The sequence below is a fragment of the Dasypus novemcinctus genome, chromosome 2, assembly GCF_030445035.2.
Source record: "Dasypus novemcinctus isolate mDasNov1 chromosome 2, mDasNov1.1.hap2, whole genome shotgun sequence".
In the NCBI taxonomy this organism is placed as follows: domain Eukaryota; kingdom Metazoa; phylum Chordata; class Mammalia; order Cingulata; family Dasypodidae; genus Dasypus; species Dasypus novemcinctus.
Genome location: NC_080674.1, coordinates 113,628,668 through 113,651,930, shown reverse-complemented (window position 1 = coordinate 113,651,930; position 23,263 = coordinate 113,628,668). Strand labels below are relative to the sequence as shown.

General features: G+C 37.6%; 1 protein-coding gene across 6 annotated transcripts in view; it reads right to left on the bottom strand.

Moving 5' to 3' along the window:
• Positions 1 to 23,263, bottom strand: part of FER (FER tyrosine kinase) — a 574,904-nt gene that overhangs the window by 372,082 nt on the left and 179,559 nt on the right. For all 6 annotated transcript variants that reach the window (XM_023586245.3, XM_004484087.4, XM_071209303.1 and 3 more), the window contains one exon: positions 22,454 to 22,643. In XM_023586245.3, coding sequence (XP_023442013.1) covers positions 22,454 to 22,643 — 190 coding nt within the window. The remainder of the gene's footprint in view (positions 1 to 22,453; positions 22,644 to 23,263) is intronic.

The window sequence follows — 23,263 nt, the reverse complement described above, 5'->3', positions numbered from 1 at the left end:
TGCATTTTAATACAATAAGATAATTACACAAATGAAAGATAATATAAAATATTCACTGTATTATACTAAAAATGATACTTGATCAAAATATAGAATCTCTGTTCAATTAATTTTATTAGATCTAAAATCAGGAATTAAATCCTTGAAAACATGATCAAACATGATATGTGATTTGTTACAGAAAAAGTCTTTATATAATTCTACTGTACACAAAGGGAGGATGATTTCATTAACAGTTTTCATGAAGATTTGAATTTCATCTTATGTCATTCAACCATGAGTGAGCATGATAGAATTATCTAGCAATTTTCTTTTCTAATAATATACCTGTGCTAGGGAATAATAAATGGCAGAGATTATGAATATTTTATAAGTAATAAAATTGAAAGACCCTCACAATATCAAAAAGTATAGATATCTGTAATAAAATAAGCTACATACCACTACCACAACAAAATTAATAACAAATTAAAGAAACTCCCTGTATAATGCAAGTCTATATCTATCCGCACTTCTCCTTCCCATGTAATTGCTACAATAAAACATGATATTTCAGTTTCTTATGGGGGTGGCTAATTAGTGTAATTGCCTAAATTTTCCATTTCATTTTTTTATTATTAAATACCTCTCACACAAAAAATCTCAGTATAAACATCTTAATTTGGAGTGAATTAAGTAATTATGCTGAAAATAATTTTCTTAAAATATTATAATTAGGCTCTTGACATAAAACTTCAATCAAATGTGAGAATGAATTTTACTAAGTATCTGAACCACCAATTATATCTATATATTAGATTTCATTGAACTATGAAGCAAAAGTAAATAATTTTTAATAAACTATGAGAACTTTTCTAGAATGCTTAGCCTTTACTCTAAAAGATCTCTAGATATATTGAGACACAGATAACTTTTCCTTAGTCTAAGAATTTATTTTACTCATGTAGTATCTGTAAGGTAAACCAGTGATTTTGAAAATTGACAGGTTAGCCACATCTTTTAATATTAACACTGAGAAACAATTTTTTGCAGAACACTATCACAAAAGAACCAAATTATTAGAATTTAAAATTCCTTTATTAGACACTGTATTAGTCAGCCAAAGGGGTGCTGTGTATTAGTCAGCCAAAGGGGAGGGGTGCTGATGCAAAACACCAGAAATCTGCTGGGCATTATAAAGGGTATTTATTTGGGCTAGGAGCATACAGTTACTAGGCCATAAAGCATAAGTTACTTCCCTCATGAAAGTCTATTTCCACATGTTGGAGCAAGATGGCTGCTGACATCTGCAAGGGTTCAGACTTTCTGGGTTCCTCTGGGCTCAGCTCCTCTGTTTCCTCCTCAAGGTCACCTGTGGACTATGACGCTCTCTAGGCTTTCCCTCTCTCCACAAGGTCAGCTGTAGACTATCAGGGGAACGGCTCTGTCTCTTTCCCCAGGGCTCCAGCTTAAGACTTCAGCATCAAACTCCAACATCAAAAACCTGCAACTCTGTCCTTTGCCAAGCCTTTTTATCTGTGAATTTCCACCCACCAAGGGGCGGGGACTCAATGCCCTAATAACATGGCCCAATTAAAGCCCTAATCATAACTCAGTCAGGCCCAGGTACAGACCAGATTACAAACATAATCCAATATCTATTTTTGGAATTCATAATCATATCAAACTCCAACAGACACCAAATGAAGAAAGAATCATAACATTCACAAACTATCTTACGTAAACTTTCAATTAAAACAAAGAATATATCATAAAATAATTTTCAAAATTCAAGACAAATGACTATAGAAATGACAATTTATAAATCCTTCTCTACATGCAAGGTCAAATGTCTATCCACATTTCAAGGCCAAAGAGATTATCTTCAAATATTTAACAGAGGAAATAGCAACGAAAGTACATAGACAAGAATAACTTTTTCAGGTTGAAGGAAATTAAATTATTAAAAAATTTAAAACGGAATCATCTGAACATGTTATTCCATGGTTTTTTATCCCAAGTAGTTCCTTTTCAATTGTTTTTTTTTTTTAAATATGGGAAAAACTACTACTACAGGAGAAAAGGAAGAATTTAATTGATTTGTCAATAGGAAACTTTCAGCAATTTCATTCTTCACAATTTTTTAACGAAACTATTTTTTCTTCTTCATTTTATTTTAAATGTTACATTAAAAAATATGAGGTCCGCATATACACACCCCCTATCCCCTCACTCCACTCCTCCACATCAACAACCTTTTCCATCATGGCACATTCACTGCACATGGTGAATACATTTTGGAGAACTGCTGCACCACATGGACAGTGGTCTACATTGTAGTCCACATTCTCCCCCAGTTCACCCAGTGGGCCATGGCAGGACACACAATGTCCAGCATCTGTCCCTGCAGCACCACCCAGGACAACTCCAAATCCTGAAAATGCTCCCATACCATATCTCTTCTTCCCTCTCCCTACCATCAGCAGTTACTGTGGCCACTTTCTCCACATGAATGCTACAATTTCTTCCATTACTAATCACAAAAGTTCCCCAGCAGAACACCAGTAAGTCCACTCTAATCTATACCCTATTCCTCCATCCTGTGGACCCTGGAATGGTTATGCCCAGTCCCCCTCTACATCAAGAGAGGGCTTAGATTCCACATGGATGATGTATGCAATTCTCCTGCTTGAGTTGTAGGCACTCTTGGCACCCTGGAGTGGTGGTTGACCTTCTTCACCTCCCTGTTAGCTGGCGAGGGTAAGTCCAACAAACCAGAGGGTAGGAGCCACAAGTCTGCTGAGGCCATCACATGGATAGTCCAGAGATTCAGGTCTGAGTATACACCTACCCGAATGCCAACCACAGGTCTGGTAAAAGTAAAACAAGAGGCATGTGTAGAAAGGTCATATCCGAGTCCAACTCCATCACACTCAGGAACACAAAGTCCAAAGAGGGCCAACTGACATAGCCCTGAACTCCAGAGCCATCTGCCATGACCATAGAACCTGCGGGTCTCTGCAGCCCTCAGGAGAACCAGCACCTGGGTTTCCATCTATCTTGACTGTCCCTGGTACCCTGCTGAGGCATGCATAAGCATCACCCCTCTGATGACCTCCTGACTCTTTTTTGGAGACTCATAGCCATATAAACTCACTTGTCCTTTCCATTTCCCCCTTTAATCCAAAGTCAAAAAGCAGTTTTTAACACCTGAAATTACATGTAGGCTGAGATATTCTGCTGGTCTGAGTTGACCCTCTTATTCAAGGTCTTTTTCTAGTTACATCATCAGCTGGCGCTTGGTAGTAATTTCTTGGTGCCAGGGAGGATCATCCCTGAGAATCATGTCCCACACTGTGGGGAAGGCAATGCATCTACATGCTGAGTTTGGCTTAGAGAGTGGCCACATTTGAGCAACATGGAGGCTCTCAGGAGGTAACTCTTAGGCACCCCACAGCTCTAGGCCTAGTTCATATTTCAGGCACACAGGCTCATAATCAGAGCTATCAGTATCAAGGGCTCATCATTGGACCATCCATCTTTGCTGGTCTTTGTCACTGCACTTGGGGGATTGTTGCTGTCCCATTGGGGAATGAGATAGAGCTCCCCTGGCTAGGAACTCAGCACTCCCTCAGTTGTCATTTTTAACTGAAACCACTATGAAAATATCCAAACATTTTTATGTACCCTGTATACATGCCCTAGGGAACTCCCTGCCAACCATGTGCCCCCCATCAATAACACCCCACACCAGTGTTCCTCCCCTGCCATAGTTGAACCTTTCTGTAGTCCAAAACTTCTTCAAAAAGGAAGCCTAATATATTGCCAAGTTCCATTAATAGTAAAATGGAATATAGTGATGGGTTTAAAGGTTAGGTATAGAATACATAGTAATTTAGAGAAATTAAAGAGGAAAAATAAATTGGGGTATCAAAAAATGAAAAAATGAAAAAGCTTTTTTTTTTGATGTGTTGCCTTTCATCACTGCTATAGGTGTTGCCCTGCATGTACAGTGGCAAGGCAATTTTTTCCATTTCTTCCTCAGTGTCTACATCCTTTCTTTTTTTTTTCTTTCCTAATTATTGTTTGTTTTCACATAAGTTTTATATCCCAGTAATTCACATATACGATATACAGTACTCCCACATATCCAACATCAAACCCTTTGTCACTTCCCATACAATGATCTTTTTACATGTTCATATTACATTTGCTGCAGCTGATGTACAGCTATTGAAACAATACCAATTCCATTTAGGGTTACATTATGGTTTATATTTTAGACTATTCAATTTTCTAAATTTTTACATTGTTGCAAGTATCTCTGAATATGGTCCTTCAAGTAATGAAGATTGATTGTCACGGTGGGCCCTGAGAGGAGGGGGAAAAAGGTATTGAATAGATGGAATCAGTGTAACTGTGGGGCAATGTAAGTGTTCCATAAGATCATGCAATGATGGATATAAGACATGTTAAATTACACCAAAAATGTATAAAAGTCTACAGGCTAAAATGTAAACCATAATGTAAAACATAAGATAACTATAAAAAAAATTTATTCCTCACAATTTACCAGTTATTACATCAAAGTAGCCATGTATCTATGATGGGAACGAGTGTTGTTGGGGGGGGGAGAGGGGGGGGTGGGGGGGTGGGGTTGAATGGGACCTCACATATATATTTTTAATGTAATATTATTACAAAGTCAATAAAAAATTAAAAAAAATAAAAAAAAAAAAGAGTTTCACCTTTCAAAAAAAAAAAAAAAAACAAAGTAGCCATGTATCTTAATATCTTCTTCTTTTGTTTTTTAAATTTTTTATTAATATAGGAACGGCAGTTACCTCTATCAGTTAACAGTTAATCTGAAAATCAAAGATAGAAAATCCAATTTGTGCATAAACAATAATAAAGTTGTTCCTAATAAGTTATATGTTTTCTTACACATAAATATTTTCACTCTACTCTCATCTACCATCTCTATTTTGAGTGGCACTTCAGTACTTAAAATTACCTTGGAAATATAGATTTCAAGGTCAGTTTGAATCAAGAGAAAAAAGAAGAAGTCTACAGATAATATGGATACATAGAGAAAAATACTGGAGGCCATGGTTGAAAGTTGAAGCCTAAAGGTTAATGATCAATTTTATCATAGCACATAACCCAATCTACTGTTTTCTTGTTAATCAATTGTTTATTGCAAATTTTTGCCTGTTGAATATAGGTGTATGAATATAGGGACTTGTCTAGTACCAGTACTCCAGGATTTCTCTATCTCATGATACATTAATAGATGTTCACAGAGGTTGGTTATTGATTTAAATAAGAAGGCAGAGAAGCGAAGAGGAAGCATGGGGACATAGTAGGAAGAGACAGAAAAGAGAATGAGAAAAGGAGAAATGGAGAGGACAAGGGGAGAAAAAGAACAAAAACCAAATGTGTACTGGCATCTTTCAAACACTATCTGAGGCTCTATATTCTGCTTTTTCCTTTGCAGGAATTTATATAGTCCTGACAACAATTCTGAGTTGCATATATTAATCACATTTTACAGATGAAGAAACTGAGTGTGATTGTGAAGTTCATGTGTCAACTTGGTCAGGTTATGATGTCCAGTTGTCTGGTCAAGCAAGCACTTGCCTGACTGCTACTGTGAGGATATTTCATGGATTTAAACCATCAGTAAGTTGACTGCATCTATGGTGGTTTACATCTATAATCAACTGAGGAGATTTTCCTGGACAATGAGGAGAAGTCTTGTCCAATCAGTTGAAGGCCACAAAAGAAAAAGTGATAATTTCAACAGAAGGGAGAATTTCCATCTCTAATTCAGTCAGCCGGCTTCTCTGGAGTAATTTATCAAAAACCTTCATTGGCATTCACAGCTTGCAGCCTGCCTTACAAACATTGGGCTTGTCCATGCCCACAGTCATGTGAGACAATTCTTATTAAATTTCATAACATTTACATATATATATACGTTCTATATATATATACGTTTTATATATATATATATATATATATATATATATATACGTTCTGAACCCTGAATAATACACTGAGATTCAGAGGGGTAAAACTCTGCCTAAATTTAGGCAATTCAATCCCATATAATTTAACTCTAATTCTCATGGTTTCACCCTACACTGTGGTTACAAAGAGTGGCTTTGAACAATATTGAGAGAAAGGTAGCAAAGGGGTAGGAAGAAAACAAGTTACAACTAATTAGAATGAATAAAATAATGCGGTCACAAAAACTGACAAAAAGGAGGGCTTTTAAAAGGAAACAATTTGAGTATTAAAAGCTGCTAATTGAATTTTCCATAATTCCAAATTTAAAAGAAAACTGGTATTTTAGAAAGAAATTATAAAATATAATGGTATTTAGGTTTGTTTGTTTGTTTTTCATTCATTCAAATTAAACCATAAAAGCAAACTGGCATTAAAATAAAGTGATTAAGGGAAGTAGATGTGGCTCAATGAATTGGGCACCCTCTTACCACATGGGAGGTCGTGGGTTCAGGGTCTGGTGCCTCCTAAAAGAAGACAAGCAGATGCCACCCCTGCTGCAACAAGCTAGATGCTGCTCCCACTGCAAGGAACAGATGTCACAAGCCGGCACTTGCCACAGCCCATGGAGAGCAGATGTGGCTCACGCCCTTGGACAACTGCCTCTCATGTGAAAGGTCCCTGGTGCTTCCTGGAGAAAGCGAGCAAAAACAATAAGCATACAGATGAGGGATCATCTGGAGGATGGGAGGGTAAATAAAGAAAAATAAATAAATAATCTTTTTTTAAAAAGACGAATTTTTTTAAATTAAGTGATTATAACTGCTATTTTTTAATTGCTTCATGAACAAATTTAAGTGCAGACTTTAATAGTGTGTAAGAAGTTAATAAAAAAAGAAAAGCTAGCTTCCAATACTTAAACTAATTATACTAAATATTTTCTTCTTTAAGAAATTACCTGGTCTTCCCTATTGATGTCATAAAAGTTCTATTATGGAAGCACTGAATAAGCTATATGTTAATTACATACTTAATTTACAAAATATTTTTTATCCTGTTATGGCTAAAGGACAAAAATACTTCAAACACAGAGAAGTGAATATTTGAAACATGCTTATCTATCAGAATAAAATAATGGTACACATTTTTTAAAAGAAAAGATGTGTTTAAAGAAAAAAATATCAAGACTCAGGAACAAAGAATGCTAGCGCAAAAAGCACACACATTAAATCATTATGATTTCTGTGATAATTAATCAAATATCAGCTATATGGAGGATAATGATAGTTTACTAAGTACTAGCACTGTTCAATGTGCTTTAAAAGTATAAGCTTAGCTATTCCTCACAACAAGCCCAAGAGTAGTTAAAATCATTTTCTCCATTATGCACATTAGACATTGAGGGCAAAGAAAGTAAGAAAACCTGCCTAATACCACACACTTAAGTGGTAGCACAGGAATTCAAATCCAGGCAGTCTGACTCTACAGTTGGGGCTCTCTCTCTCTAGAGTGAAGACTATCACAATTATTCATTAGTTATTATGGCTGTAATTACTAAAGACTTTACCACCAGGACCACCAGTGCAACAACTATTTATTTACAAGGTGAAAAATATTTGGTGAAAACTAGTTTTAACAATTAAACAGTTTAGGAAAAAAGTGGAGTGGTATCAATTATAACCTGTCAAAAGTATTTTGAAATTCTACATCTATGCATTCCCTCTATAAACATTTGCTAAATATATATCTAGGTACTGTTGGGCACCTACATTTTTAAAAAATAATTTAATATATGGATACATACGAGTCAAAATGCAGCCAACTTTCAATCAATTATTAAATCAATTACTTTTGCTCCATTTCCCCCACCAAACCCTAGGGCAGGATCTAAATCTATTTTATCTTTGACCCATCCTTCCCACAAAAGCCCAGTATGTAACATTCATGTAGTAAGTAATCATTAAGCATTTGGTGAAACCCAAATGACTGAATGAATCTGATGATTAATCAGTTTTGTTTGGCTTAATCATAGTAAATACATAACTGTGAGCAACACTGTCATCTCTCTCCTTGTATTATATCCTTTCAGGAATAGCTTACCCCCACAAATGAATGAATGAATGAATGTTCATCCCAATACCAAATGAAAAGGCTACTTTTCATTCACTTGTTTTGGCCTACACACCACTGCATATGAATATGAGCACAGATAACAGTTACAAATAAGCTGACAACCACTTTGAAATTTTAAGGTTTCTGCTTTTCCCTGACTCTGAAGAGACAATGGCATAAGATATCTGGCATCACATGCTGACAAATCTGTGATGAGAAATGACTTCAACTGTATGAAATCAATGAAAAATGACTATTTAAAGGGATTTTGACTTGAATCACTGGAAATGTCAACATAATCATAACAACTTTCTAATTTCTGTCTTATAAATAGAAATTAATGTTATATAGAAATTATATAGAAATAAATATTACATAAAATTAGAAATTTATACATCAAATTTACATAAAGTAGAACACATATCTGTGAACATTAGTATCAGAACCAATATAATAATTTAATTAATGGTCTAGTAAGCCACTGAAAGTTCAGCATGATAAGCTTCATATCACATAAAAGCTAAAAGTTTCATGAAAGCTGAAGTTTATTAATTTATAAAACTGAAATATTACTATAAAAATTAATATCTATAACTGATATTATTCCCAAGTTTCAGAAACTTAAAAACTACCCTGAGAGTTAAATCTGAACCTATGTAAACTGGTTAGCAAAACCTTTTTATAATGTCTTGCTATTCAATAGCATAAACATACAAAAACTTTTAAAAATGCATCCTACACACAAACTCCATATATACACATAGTAGTATTAAAAGAATATTCAATGAAGCTGTCATCACAGTAACAAAAGATCAAAAACCATGTAAATAAGCATCATGAAGAGATTAAGTAAACAAATTTCACCAATATATGAAATACTATATAATTGTTTAAAATCATTCTCTCTCCCCTCCTTCCACCCTCCCTCATTCATCAGTAATCCACATTCACTGATCCTACTCTAGTCTAAGGCACCAACACTTCTCACCTGAATTATTACAATAATCTCCAACTAGTCTCTCAGCTTCTACCCTTGCAACTATTCCCAAAAGGTCATAGATTCAACTTTCGATTATGTAAGTCATATGTCACAGCTCTGCTCAAAACCCTCAATGGCTTATAATGTCCCTAACAGTAACATCAAAGTCCTTACAAAGGAGTACATGATTGTATGATCTAAACATCCACTACTACTTTTTTTTTCCACACACAAGAATGTAAGAAGTTTAGTAACATATTTTTCTGTGTTACATAATTCCTGAATGGTACGCCAATGTGTCCTTCTAAAATGTATTTTTTTAAAGATTTATTTTATTTATTTCTCTCCCCTCTCCCGCCCCAGTTGTCTGTTCTCTGTGTCCATTTGCTGCATGTTCTTCTGTGTCCGCTTCTGTTGTCAGCAGCATGGGAATCTGTGTCTCTTTTTGTTGCATCATCTTGCTACATCAGTTCTCCGTGTGTGTGGCGCCATTCTTGGGCAGGCTGCACTTTCTTTCATGTTGGGTGGCTCTCCTTATGGGGCGCACTCCTTGCGTGTGGGGCACCCCTACACAGGGGGCACCCTTGCATGGCAGGGCACTCCTTGTGTGCATCAGCGCTGCGCATTGGCCAGCTCCACACGGGTCAAGGAGGCCCCGTGTTTGAACCGCGGACCTCCCGTGTGGTAAATGGACGCCCTATCCATTGGGCCAAGTCCGCTTCCCTAAAATGTGTTTATTAACATCCACTACTTCTTTAACAGCAACTCCTACTACTCTAATTTTACTTCAGTCAAATTGGCTTGTTGCTCCAATACAAGCAGCACACTCCTGCCCCCAGGCCTTTGAATCTGTTCTGCTGGTTGCCTAGATATCCTCCCCTCTACTCCCAGATAGTCCCATCAACTGCTTCCTTAATTCTTTCAGATCTCTGCACAAATGCCACTTTATCAGTGAAGTCTTCCTTGACCATCTATATAAAAGCAGTCCTCTCTACCCCCTTTCCCCAAACCTTGGCTTTATTTTTCTCCACAGAACTTCGCACCACCAAACATATATTTGTTTATTGCTTTATTGTCTATCTCTTCCAACAAGAGTAAAAAGTCCATGAGGGCATAGATTATGTCTGTTTTGTTCATAGCTCCATTCCCAGAATCTAAAATGGTACTGAACACCTAATTGATACTCAAATATTTGTTGAATGAAAAAGGAGAAGTACATGCACTATTATCAAATGATACCTTATTAAGTAAAAAATCAAGGTACAAAAGATTATCACTGTATGCTATCATTTGTGTAAAAGGAGGAGGCATATATATTTATGCTGTTATTTACATACAATGCTTCTGGAAGGTTACCTCTGTGGAAAGGAACTAGGGGTCTGAGGAAGGGACACTTAACCCAAAGCACATGTGCATGTGCTCTTTATTCAAAGAAATTAACTTGGGTTTTGATTTAAAAGAAATAAGATACTCCTGCAGAAAAATTTGTAGATGCATACTTAAGAACTTAAAGAATATCTGCTAATTAACTTACATATAAAACAAATTAGAAAAAACTAAAATCATCTTATATTTTGATATTTCAAGGCATACAAAATAAGTTTACATAACATTATCTTCTATCAGTGTCTGAAATCCTGTAAGACAAGTATATATTCTTTTCTTTTATGGAAAAGAAAATTCAGAAAGAATCTCTTTTCAGTGTATTATTAATACGATTTTTTAATAAGTGCTGAGATGAACATTTATCTTACATATTTAAAGAAAATATAACAGATAACGCTTCAACAATGCTGTTAATATGATGCCTCAGTTGCTATCAGTCCATTTTAGTGTTCTAACTATAATGAAAATATATTAGACACCATTGTAAAATGGTAAGAATTGAGTCTAATGACAAGAATTTTTAGGCAATAAATCAGATATTTTCTTGGTTGAAATCTAACAAAAAGGATGTATTGATATTGCTGTTCATCTATGCAGAACTAATCAATAAGATATGTAGAGAAAATATATTTGTGTTAGTCTAGCAAAAGGGCTTAACCAAAATGTGCAATTTCAGAAACAAAATAAAGGGAATTACCTTAAAAACATCTATCAAAAGAGTAGAACCATACAGGACCACCAATTCTAGATATGTTTGACATATCAGTGAGATTCTAGCAATAAAAATTATATTTGGTACAAAGCACATGCTGTAATAGAGTAAAAGAATAGGATTACTCTGGAATAAAAAGGAATTTCAATTTTTTTTTGAAGATTTTTATTCCCCTCCCCCCTCCCATTGTCTGCTATGTCCATTTGCTGTGTGTTCTTCTGTGTCCGCTTGTATTATCATCAGGCAGCACTGGGGATCTGTGTCTCTTTTTGTTGTCATCTTGCTGCATCAGCTCTCCATGTGTGCAGTACCACTCCCAGGCAGGCTGCAGTTTTGCACAGAGTGGCTCTCTTTGCATGGGGGCCACTCCTTTTGTGTGGGGGGCACCTTTACACAAGGGCATCCCTGCGTGGGCCAGCACTCCTTGCATGCAACAGAACCGCATGTGGGCCAGCTCACCACACAAACCAGGACGCCCTGGGTGTGAACCCTGGACCTCCCATATAGTAGGCGGACTCTATCAGTTGAGCCACACCACTTACAATTTTTCAATTCAAAAGATAACTGACTGAAAAGTTGAACTGACTGAAAAGTTGTTCTTACAAACAAATGAAAAACAAAAATGAAGGATATAATTTTTTAATAAATAAATTTAATAGGAAAATCAGCAATGTTTACTTGGGGATTCAAAAATTCTGGTTATTTTTGTCATTTTCACACTATCCTAGGGCAGCCAACAAAGAGTTCACACTTCCAGTTTGCCCCCAGAAGGTGGATTCTGCTACCTCACAGAGCTAGAACTGAAGAATTAGATAAAATTTTTTTTTTAAAGATTTATTTTTATTTATTTAATTCCCCTCCCCTACCCCAGTTGTCTGTTTTCTGTGTCTTTTTGCTGCGTCTTGTTTCTTTGTCCGCTTCTGTTGTCGTCAGCGGCACGGGAAGTGTGGGTGGCGCTATTCCTGGGCAGGCTGCTCCCTCCTTCGCGCTGGGCGGCTCTCCTTACGGGTGCACTCCTTGCGCGTGGGGCTCCCCTACGCGGGGGACACCCCTGTGTGGCACGGCAGTCCTTGCGCGCATCAGCACTGCGCATGGGCCAGCTCCACACGGGTCAAGGAGGCCCGGGGCTTGAACCGCGGGCCTCCCATGTGGTAGACGGAAGCCCTAACCACTGGGCCAAAGTCCGTTTCCCTAGATAAAATAATCCTTGGGTTTATGGGGTACTTAACTCAAAATTCTTTCTGAATTATCAGCACATTTAATCTGACAATATTCTAATGAGATGAGAAATGAATTATCTTCTAGTTCAACACTTCCCAAAGTGTGTAGCACAGTAGTCCTTTCAGGATGCTCTTTGAAAGGGGGTGATGCCAATGTTATCAGACATTGGGTTCCATACTATATTTCTCTCTTGGACAGCTGATATTAAAAGCTTAGCAAATTTCTGCAGTCAATACAATGATTACTTTTGGTTTGACCTAGCATGTTCCATTTACTGGAACTCTTTTTTCCTTGGGACATCTCGACATGTATGTATGTTCTATGGAATATACATACAGAAAAAATAAGGAACTTATAACTTCTCTAGTCTAATTGAGCAGATCAGTATGACAAAACTGTCAGACCATTACACCTTCCAACCCAGCAGAACAAATATTAGTAGGACACAATTAAAAATACCTTCTGTAAATAATCATGGGCAGACTTCACATTTCAAAATTATAATGGCCGCGGGAAACGGACTTTGGCCCAGTGGTTAGGGCGTCCGTCTACCATATGGGAGGTCCGCGGTTCAAACCCCGGGCCTCCTTGACCCGTGTGGAGCTGGCCATGCGCAGTGCTGATGCACGCAAGGAGTGCCGTGCCACGAAAGGGTGTCCCCCGCGTGGGGGAGCCCCACGCGCAAGGAGTGCGCCCGTGAGGAAAGCCGCCCAGCGTGAAAAGAAAGAGCAGCCTGCCCAGGAATGGCGCCGCCCACACTTCCCGTGCCGCTGACGACAACAGAAGCGGACAAAGAAACAAGACGCAGCAAATAGACACTAAGAACAGACAACCAGGGGAGGGGGGGGAATTAAATAAATAAATAAATCTTTAAAAAAAAAAAAAAAAAAAAAAATTATAATGGCCTCAAAGATACTTTCTCTATATACACTAAAGCTATACATTCTTAAAATTCATTTTCTTCTTCTTTAATAGAGTGCTTCCAAGTATTACCACAAAGTTCAAATTTACTATCCAGTAGTCTATAAGCTTCAAAGAGAGAAAAGACTAATCTTCCCAAAGTTATCATAAGCATTACAGATGCTCCCTTAAGTCAGAGAAAGTACAGTGAATATTTGTGAATCAGGTAACATTAAGAGTAACAGCTCAAAGGTTAGCCTACTAAAAGACCAAAAACGCCACTTTGTCAAAAAAAAAAAAAAAAAATTGTTGATAAAACTTCAGGTTTTTATTGTTGCCGAAGACATGAAGCATTATTTCCTTATACATGTTATCACTAGAGATATTTCACTCTGATTATATTACATAATTGACAAGAGGAAAAAATGGTGACTCCAAAAAGTCTTAAGAATCACTTATTTAAGGGAACAGATGTGGCTCAAGGGATAGGGCTTCTACCTACCATATGGGAGGACCAGGGTTCAATCACTGGGGCCTCCCAATGAAAAAAGAAGAGAAAGCATGACTACACAGTGAACCAGTGCCCACGTGGTAAACCAGTGACCATGTGGCAAGCTGAGTGCCATGGAGCAAGAATACCCGCACAGTGAGCCAGTGCCCGTGCAAGTGAATCACACAGCAAGATGGTGATGCAACAAAAGACAGACAAAAGGGAGAGTCAAGGTGAAGCACAGCAGAAACCAGGAATGAAGGTGGTGCAGCTAAGAGGGAACCTCTCTCCACATTAGAGGTCCCCAGGACTGAATCCTGGTGAATCGTAGAGGAGAGAAAATGAGAAGACCAAAAAGAGTAATAGATACAGACAGCAAAAACAGCAGGGGAGGGGGAGGGGAAGGGGAAAGGGGGGAATAAAATAAAATTAAAGTGAATAAATAAATCTTTAAAAACAAAAAAGAACCACTTATTTAACCTATCATGTCACCATCAACTGAGTTAACCTATCTCCCAAAAGTACTTTTTTCTTAAGTTCTAAACTGGCATCTCCAAGATAACCATCATCTTTCAAAGCTTTAAATTTAAATGCTTAAAGTTTTTATTTTGGGGAAATGGACTTGGCCCAGTGGTTAGGCGTCCATCTACCACATGGGAGGTCCGCGGTTCAAACCCCGGGCCTCCTTGACCCGTGTGGAGCTGGCCCATGCGCTGTGCTGATGCGCGCAAGGAGTGCCGCGCCACGCAGGGGTGTCCCCCTCGTAGGGGAGCCCCACGCGCAAGGAGTGCACCCATAAGGAGAGCCGCCCAGCGCGTAAGAAAGTGCAGCCTGCCCAGGAATGGCGCTGCCCACACTTCCCATGCCACTGACGACAACAGAAGCGGACAAAGAAACAAGACGCAGCAAATAGACACAGAACAGACAACCGGGGGGGGGGGGGGGGGGGGGGGGGGAATTAAATAAATAAATCTTTAAAAAAAAAAAGTTTTTATTTTGATCACATAGAACCTCCTATGCACTTATCTACCATCCATCCATTCATTCATTCATTTTGAGGTACCAAGGCCAGGGATTTCAACCCAAGACCTCATACATGGGAGGCAGGCACTCAGACACTGAGCTACACCTGCTCCATATTTTTTAACTATCATTTCCCTCTTTATTTATTTATTTATTTCTCTCCCCTCTTCCCCCCACCCTGGTTGTCTGTTCTCTGTGTCTATTTGCTGCATCTTCTTCTTTTGTCCACTTCTGTTGTTACCAGTGGCACGCACAGGAATCTGCTTTTTTGTTGTGTCATCTTGTGTCAGCTCTCCATGTGTGTGGCACCATTCCTGGGCCGGCTGCACTTACTTTCATGCTAGGCGGCTCTCCTTACGAGGCGCACTCCTTGCGCATGGGGCTCCCCTATGCAGGGGACACCCCTGTGTGGCAGGGCACTCCTTGCACGCATCAGCACTGCGCATGGGCCAGCTCCACACGGGTCAAGGAGGCCCGGGGTTTGAACCGCAGACCTCCCATGTAGTAGACAGACGCCCTAACCACTGGGCCAAGTCTGCTGCCCACTATCATTTCCCTCTTGATGTTCTCTCTCCTCCTTGTGCAGCTTAAATTCTTTACTCAGTCATTATAATCACTCCTTGAATACACTTTTCCTCCTTTGCCCCTCTCTTCATCAAAATTACCAGACAAAACCACAGTCTTAGATAAATTGAACTCCGCCTCCTTTGCCTAGTTCCAGGGTGGGTGAACACAGCTGGTGAAAAACATAACCACACTGGCCTGTCGCACCTTGAACTCATGATCCTAGTAATGCATAGACCACCTCATAGTCTATGTTGTATTCTGCAGAACCACAACCTCAAGTGGGCCCTTAATGATACATCAACAATCACACTGTTTTGCCCTAGTCAATTCACTCTCTCATTCACCCAGATGATTTCACATCTTCCCCTGCTCTTCAAACCTCAAATTCTTACTCTCCTACATCTTCATTCCCAACCAATCACCTTGACTTCTACTTCACAGGGAACACTGAAGCAATACAAAGAGAACATATTCAGAATCCCTGTCATCACTCTATCCACCTACCTCTTAGCAACTACCATCCTGCCAATAGTAAAGTCAATCCACTTGGGCTCTAGATTCCATCCCCTCTCCCCTACACAAGGAATTTATTCTGGTAATCCCCCTGCTTCTGCATTCAGCTCACAATCAGTTGGCTCAAAGGGAAGACAATGCAAAACTTTACAAAATAAAGGGACACAGAAACAAGAAAGGAGATAAAGCTGGAACCAGGGGACTCACAGCATATGGAACTGAGAGCCTCAACCCTAGTTTTCCCATCCCATTTATTGGGCAACTACCAAACAGCTGTTTGCTATCTGAACTGCAACATCATTTACAATAACAGGGAACTGCAACATCATCTAACCACTGCAACATCTAACCACTGCAACATCTAACCACTACAGCATCTACAGTAACAGGTAAGCCAGTTTCCCACATTTCACCCTTTTTGTTTTTGCAAAGTCTACACAAATGACGTTTTACTGATTAATAAAGCTTTTACAATAAACAATAAGACTTCCAACTAGCAGAATAGACTTTGATTTCTCATGGGCTTAAAATTTCCAACCAGCAAGGCTACATAAGCCAGTACAAGATATTAGTGCTGGCCACATCCAATTCACAGGCTAAATGAATACAAACTCTTACCCAGCCAAACAGCATTTAATAATTTGATAGAGTAGCAGTTACCTTACAGCTTGTACCAATTGTTTGCCTTTTTCAGGCCCTTAATATCCACAGGTTTCTTCTGATGTTTCTTAGGGTCACTGCCACAGGTTTCCTCTATGCAGCCAGATTCATTGCCATCAGCCCAGGGCAGAAAGTCCTGTGTTGACCTTTTCACAGTTTTGCTCTTTTTGTATTCATTCAGGCTTGTTTTACTTTTACAAAACACATTATCTCACTGAATACTACCACAATACATTTACGACTTGCTATATGCATACTAGTTCTGTCCCGCATATCTCCATATTAACCATTTTATTTTAGGGCAAAATACACCTTATTAAATTTCAGTTAGCATTCCCTCAAACTTTTTACCTTTTTCAATATTCACTTAACTTTCACATCTTTCCTTTTATCCTATGAAGCAATTTAAGCAAGAATTCTATTAATTAAGAAATTTATATAAGTGCTTTTTAATTTTCTGGCCAATTGAATAGAGCTCTTTTAGATCACATGACATCAAAATATAACAAAAACCATTACTACACACGCTTGAAAAAATTAGAACACACACTGACATTGAACAAACACCTTTCTGGGCACCTGCCCTCCTTGGAGCATCTGCCCTTTTTTTTTTTTTCCCACACACACACTAACATTACACAACCATACAAAACACAAAAGCAGTTTCAAATCTACTAATCTAGAATTTCTTCATTGCTTCAACATTTCTTTTCCAGTTCTCCTCCTCTCAATTTCTTTTTCTCTCTCTGTCCCCAAGTCATGCTTGCTTCATGATGCCAAGCTTGAACAAGTTCTGTAGTTTAGATACTTTGATGTCTTCAGAATGAGACCCAGACAGGCAGTTTTCAGTGTCCGTTTCTCCATCTGCATGACCGGAGGTTCTGGGTTCCACAGGAAATTTTGTCGTCTCTTGGCGTTCATGGAGTTCATGGCATGGCTTTATCCAATGAACTGGTACCCACACAGGACGTTCTTTCATTTCTCAAAACAGCTCTGGAAGTCCTTTCCATAGTGTCCCCGTGCAGAAACGCTCCTTAGCTGCGGCATGCACACTGGGCGGCCCCACAGCCTCCCCGCAGTCACTGGTCTGGAAAGATTGTCCCACAGTCCCGCAGCCACTGCCACCAACTGGGAAGGTGTAGATTCCGCTCTCTGTCTCCTGGAGAATTACAAGAAACCCTCGAGGACTTTGAAGGCTTCCCAAACCACTCAGGGCTCTGCCCTTTTACACCAACTTTAGTTTCGCTCGAGGCAATCCTTCTTCTCTTTGTGTCCCTGGTCCAGCACCAGTTATTCTTTCCTTCGAGCCCCATGTTGGGTGCCACTTGCTGCATTCAGCTCACAATAGGTTGGCTCAAAGGGAAGGCAATGCAGTAATAAAGGTAGAGATACAAGAGGGGAGACAAACCTGGGACCAGGGGACTCACAGCTTCTGGAACTGAGAGCCTCAACCCTAGTTTTCCCATCGCATTTATTGAGCAACTACCAAGCAGCTGTTTGCTATCTGAACTGCAACATCATTTACAGTAACAGGGAACAACTGCAACATTTAACAGGTGTAACATTTACAATAACAAACAGGTAAGCCAGTTTCCCACAACACCCTGCCCTTTCTTCCCATGTTTACTTTTTCCCTTTCTACTGGGTCACATCTTTAGCATTTATACATGATAATTTCTTTGTTTAAAAAAAAATAAATAAAATCCCCAACATTTCCAAAGTTTGTACTCCTTTACAGCAGGAAACCTTAGAAAAGTTGTCTGTATCACTATACATAATTATTTTCTTTCCTTTCTCTTTGACCTACCCAAATCAAAAATGTATCCCCACCATTCATTAAAACTGCTTACCAATGACCTCCATGCTGTAACTCCAATGCTCAATTATCAATTCTCACCTTACCATATCCATCAATAGCATCTGAAACAATCTATTACTCACTCTGCCTTGAAATATTTTCTTCACTTGGCTTCAAAGACACCAAATGCTCATCACTTACTACCTCAGTGGTCAGGTCTCAGCTTCTTTTACTGATTCCTCCTCTTTTCCTAGACCTCCTAACTTTCAAGTGCACAGAATTCAGTCCTTGTTCCTCTCTTCTTCTCTATCTAACCTCACTCACTCAAAGATCTCACAGAGTCAAATGGCTTTAAATACTATCTGATGCATACAACTCACAAATTTATATCTCCAGCCCAAATCATGCTCCAAAACAGGTTCAAATGCCCAAATACCTACTGACTTGTCATTTTGAAAGACAAACTAAAGTCATGACTCTCCGTATCGAAGGTGCTCTCAGTGTAGTCTTTCCCATCTCATTAGAAACCAATTCCACTTCTCCAATGATCACACTATAAACCTTGAAGTCAAAGTTGAATCCTCACTTTCTTCCATGCCTACATCTAATCCACAGAAAAATTTTATGTGCTCCATCTTCAAAATATATCCGGCATCTAAATATATCTCACCATTGCAAGTGCTTCCATTCTTACTCCAACTGTCATTTTCTATCACTTGATTTAATACAATAGTATCATTCTTCTATCCTTGTTCTCTTTAAGCATATTTTCAACACAGTTGCCACAGTAATCCATTTAAATCAAGTCAGAGCATGGCATTTCTCAGTTACAACCCCTCCTACTTGGTGGTTCCTTTTTTCACTCCAAGAACCAAGATGCTTAACTACGTCCACAGGCCTGGAGATTTGTCCCTCACCTCCCTTCACTCAGGCCATCTTGCTGAATCTTGAACAGTCCAGACATTCTTACAGTCTTTGCAATAGTAGGAATCCTGTGGCTGGAATACTCTTTCCCAAAGAATCTAAGTGGCTTACTTCCTCCCTGTTTTAAGTCTTTGTTCAAATGTCACCTTCTCAATGAAGCTTATCCTGCCTTGCACTTAAAATCATGCCCCCAACCTCTGACCCTTTGTACTCCAAATTTCCAACCCTTTCTGTTTTTCCTCCTTAGTACTTACCATATCCCAATAAAAAATATAGTTTACTTATTCATAAACTGCAATTCACCATACAATATAAGCTCTAAAAAGATTTTTTATTAGTTTTGCTCACTGATATATCCCAAGCATCTAAAACCAACTGACAAAATAGGTGCTCAATAAATAATTGTTGAAGGAGTGAATAAAATATACTCATCCTCAGAAAACAGACAATTATTATGCTATATTTAATAGTTATCATTTTCTCCTCTGTACTTTGGCCAATATTAAACCTAGATGAAAAAAAACATTATAAGGATATTCTATCTTGACAGAGATGATTATATTATATGCCTCCACAAATTTTTTAGTTTTTTAAATACTAGATGGGCTTTAACTCTTATTGAATTATAGAGACAAAATAAACATCAATACATCTAAGAACATTGACTATACAATCCTAACCCTGATTACACATCTAAATCATCTTGGAATTTTCAAAAGAACACACAATCCCTAGCCCATTTCAGTGGTACACTTCCTTAAGGCACTCTTCCACAGAAGCATTCATTGTTGAAGAGTCAGTCTTTTGGGTAGCACTGCCACCACCTAGGATCATGTAGAACAGTTCATTATCTCTCCTCCTCTTAATGTTTAGGCTACGTTTTCACTATTTTTCATATCATAACTTAATTTTTAGTTCTTCCAATATTCAACTAAATTTCTCTTGCTGAAAATTTATACCTTTCCCACAGTTCTACTCTTTAAAAAGAGGAAATATCAACAAAACTACTTGGGTTGGTTTTAGGGTTTTCTTGAAATGTTACTCATAAAACAGTTCTTAAAGAGTCATTTGGGAAAAAAATCATTTAGAGATTTAATATTCTTATTGTTTTTTAATAAACTAAAAGTGTAATATTCTTATTAATTTTAAAAATATTGAATTACGTAAAGATTTCACTGACACAAGTGGAAACATTATTGGTTTCAGAACTATGATTGCAAATATTTCCATTTCTTTTTTTAAAGCATACTGTAAAATCTCTTAATTTGAATCAATATGGGGGTGTACTCTCTGATTTCTAAAATATCACTCTATTAATTTAAACTACATATATTATAATATTCCTTTGTAAAATTCCTTAAAGATCCCTACAGGAACTGTTTCCATGAGTAGCCGATATATTTATAATGAGAATTTCAACTTTTTACAATAAGTTGTATTAAATGAAATACAGTACAGTGCTTTGTAAAAGGTTGTAAGGTGTTATGACTATGTAATAAATGGGTACAAAAGAAGAACTTTAAGGTGCCAGAAAGCAGTTTGTTCTCTTAAACTGTATTATACATTCTCTCTACAACACTATTTATTAGAACAAAACTTATCTTCAATGATTATGAAAGATCAAACTCCAAATGATCACAAATTCTTAATCTATAAAATAAGAATTAATCAACTGTTACATATTTAAATTCCAAAGCCTAATTTTTAATCATAGTTTTCAAAAGGGAATATGCTACCATGTAGTGACTTGAATTATTATCTTTCATTCTGTTATAACAAAAATGTCGATATAGGTCAACTGGGCACAAAATTATATAAAATAAATTAGATAGCCAGTTTTAACCAAAATGTAACAAAGACAAGCCATGAAATAAACAACTGCAAGCCTATGTGGAGAATAGGAAATATTGTAAACCACACTCACAGACCAAAAGATTTACTAGCTTAGGTTTTCAAAACCAAGTAAAAAAAAGAATTTCAGGAGCTCATTTGAAAGACTGTACCTGCCAGATAGTTATCAAAAATTATAAAGCAAGAAAGGGACCCTAGTTGGGTCTATGGTACATATAGTAAGACCCTTATTATCTACTAGGACAGTATAAGAGAACACAGAATTATAATTTTCAATGTAATGTGTAGTAGATTAATATGGCTCAAAAATAGCAATAATCACAGTAATCTACTTAATACTTACTTTCACATTTATCATATATTCTAATACAGCCATATTTTTCTATGTAGACCTTTGAAACCATTTAACAATCTAGCTATACTACTGAGGACCACATAAACTAAAAATTACTTAGAAATCAGCTACAACATGACTGACTATAATAGCTATTCCTATGAACTGCACTAAGCTACCCAGAGGAAAAGCCAAGGTACAGATCAGTTTTTCAGCCTTGACAGCACTGATATTTTGGACTGGTTAATTTTTTGCTGAGAGTTTGAAGGGGCTGTCCTGTCCACTGTAGGATGTTTAACAGCATTACTAGCCTCTACCCACTAAAAGCCAATAGCACCCACCACCTGTACCAACTAAAAATGGTTGAAGACATTGCCAAATGTCCCCTGGGTGGCAAAACCATCCCCAGGTAAGAACCACCTACACAGATTGAAAGAATTATAAGAATAAGAAAGTGAAAGTATTTATTGCATACTAGAAATTTTTAAATAGTTAATAAAACTATTAATATATAAAATAAACTTGCATTTCGAGTTGGTGGATTTAAATGTGTTTATTGTAGCTTAAGGAACATATTTACAAGCAAAAATACCTTTTATAAATTAAATCAACATTTTGCATTCTGACAATAAACACACCACCAATCTCAGGTAAATAAAATCCTAGTGTTGTTACAAGAAGAAAATTACTTCCATCTGAATAAAAACACCCTACCTTGTTTCTGTTTCCCAGGAATAAAAATAATTGTAGTCTTTGTTTTCAGTTTTGAAGGGCAAGAGAAGAAGGCTCTGAGTCTACAGGTCATTCCTGAAAATGCTTTCCAGGTGATCTGAGGTGACTGACTAGTCTATTTTTCATTTACAAATAAGTATAATAGAACTTGCATATTAATAAGAGCAAGAATTTGTTTTAGCAAACTGGAATTAATTCTTGTATTCACTTACCACCTAGGTATCACCATTTCAAATTTCTCATTAGATTACTCTTTCCCTTACCATAGATGTAACTGATCGTGCATCTTCTTCATAATTAACTACTGGAGGTGGCTCTTTCCCATCATTTTCTTGTACTTTTTGCTCTAGTAGTCCTTTCTGTGCTGCAAACTTTGCCTCAGTGCATCTCAGCTGCTGAACTGACTGTTTCAGCTCTTCAAGTGTCTGTTTTTGGCTCAGCAGAAGCACAATACTAAAAGAGAATAAATTAAATACAAATTAAATACATCTTTAACTGAAAAGAAAATTTATTTCAAATCTCAAAGGGAATATTCCTAGAGTCAGATCTGTGCCTAGGATAAAATAAATCAATACCTGGACACCAAGCTGTGTGTATATTAAAAGTGTGTTTATCTGGGGTTGGGGAACACTGTTCTGACCAAGACTGAAGGGCTAAGCAGTGATGTAGGAAATAAAGATAAAATAGATACCCAAGTTTTTCCTATTATCACCATTATAAAAACAGTAGACTCCTGCTCCTTTATTTAGTAAAACTACTAAGGCTGAATGTTGCCTTACTTTGACTTTTTACTCCCTGGAGGCTGCTTTCAATAGCATTTCAAACTAATCCACCCACAATAAAGACATAGAAAAACAGGTAGTGGGGGTAGAGGCATCTAGAACTGTGACATGCACTGCTAATAGAAAAGTCATGAATATATAAAAGATACTCAAATATAAATTAGCATCACCTTCAGTACTGGAGAATAAGGTCAGAAAATGTTACCTTCTTAAATTCAAACTTATAAGGATCAACACAAACTGAATAAGTGATCATATGCAGGAGTCACCTACCCTAAAAGAGATTTCCTT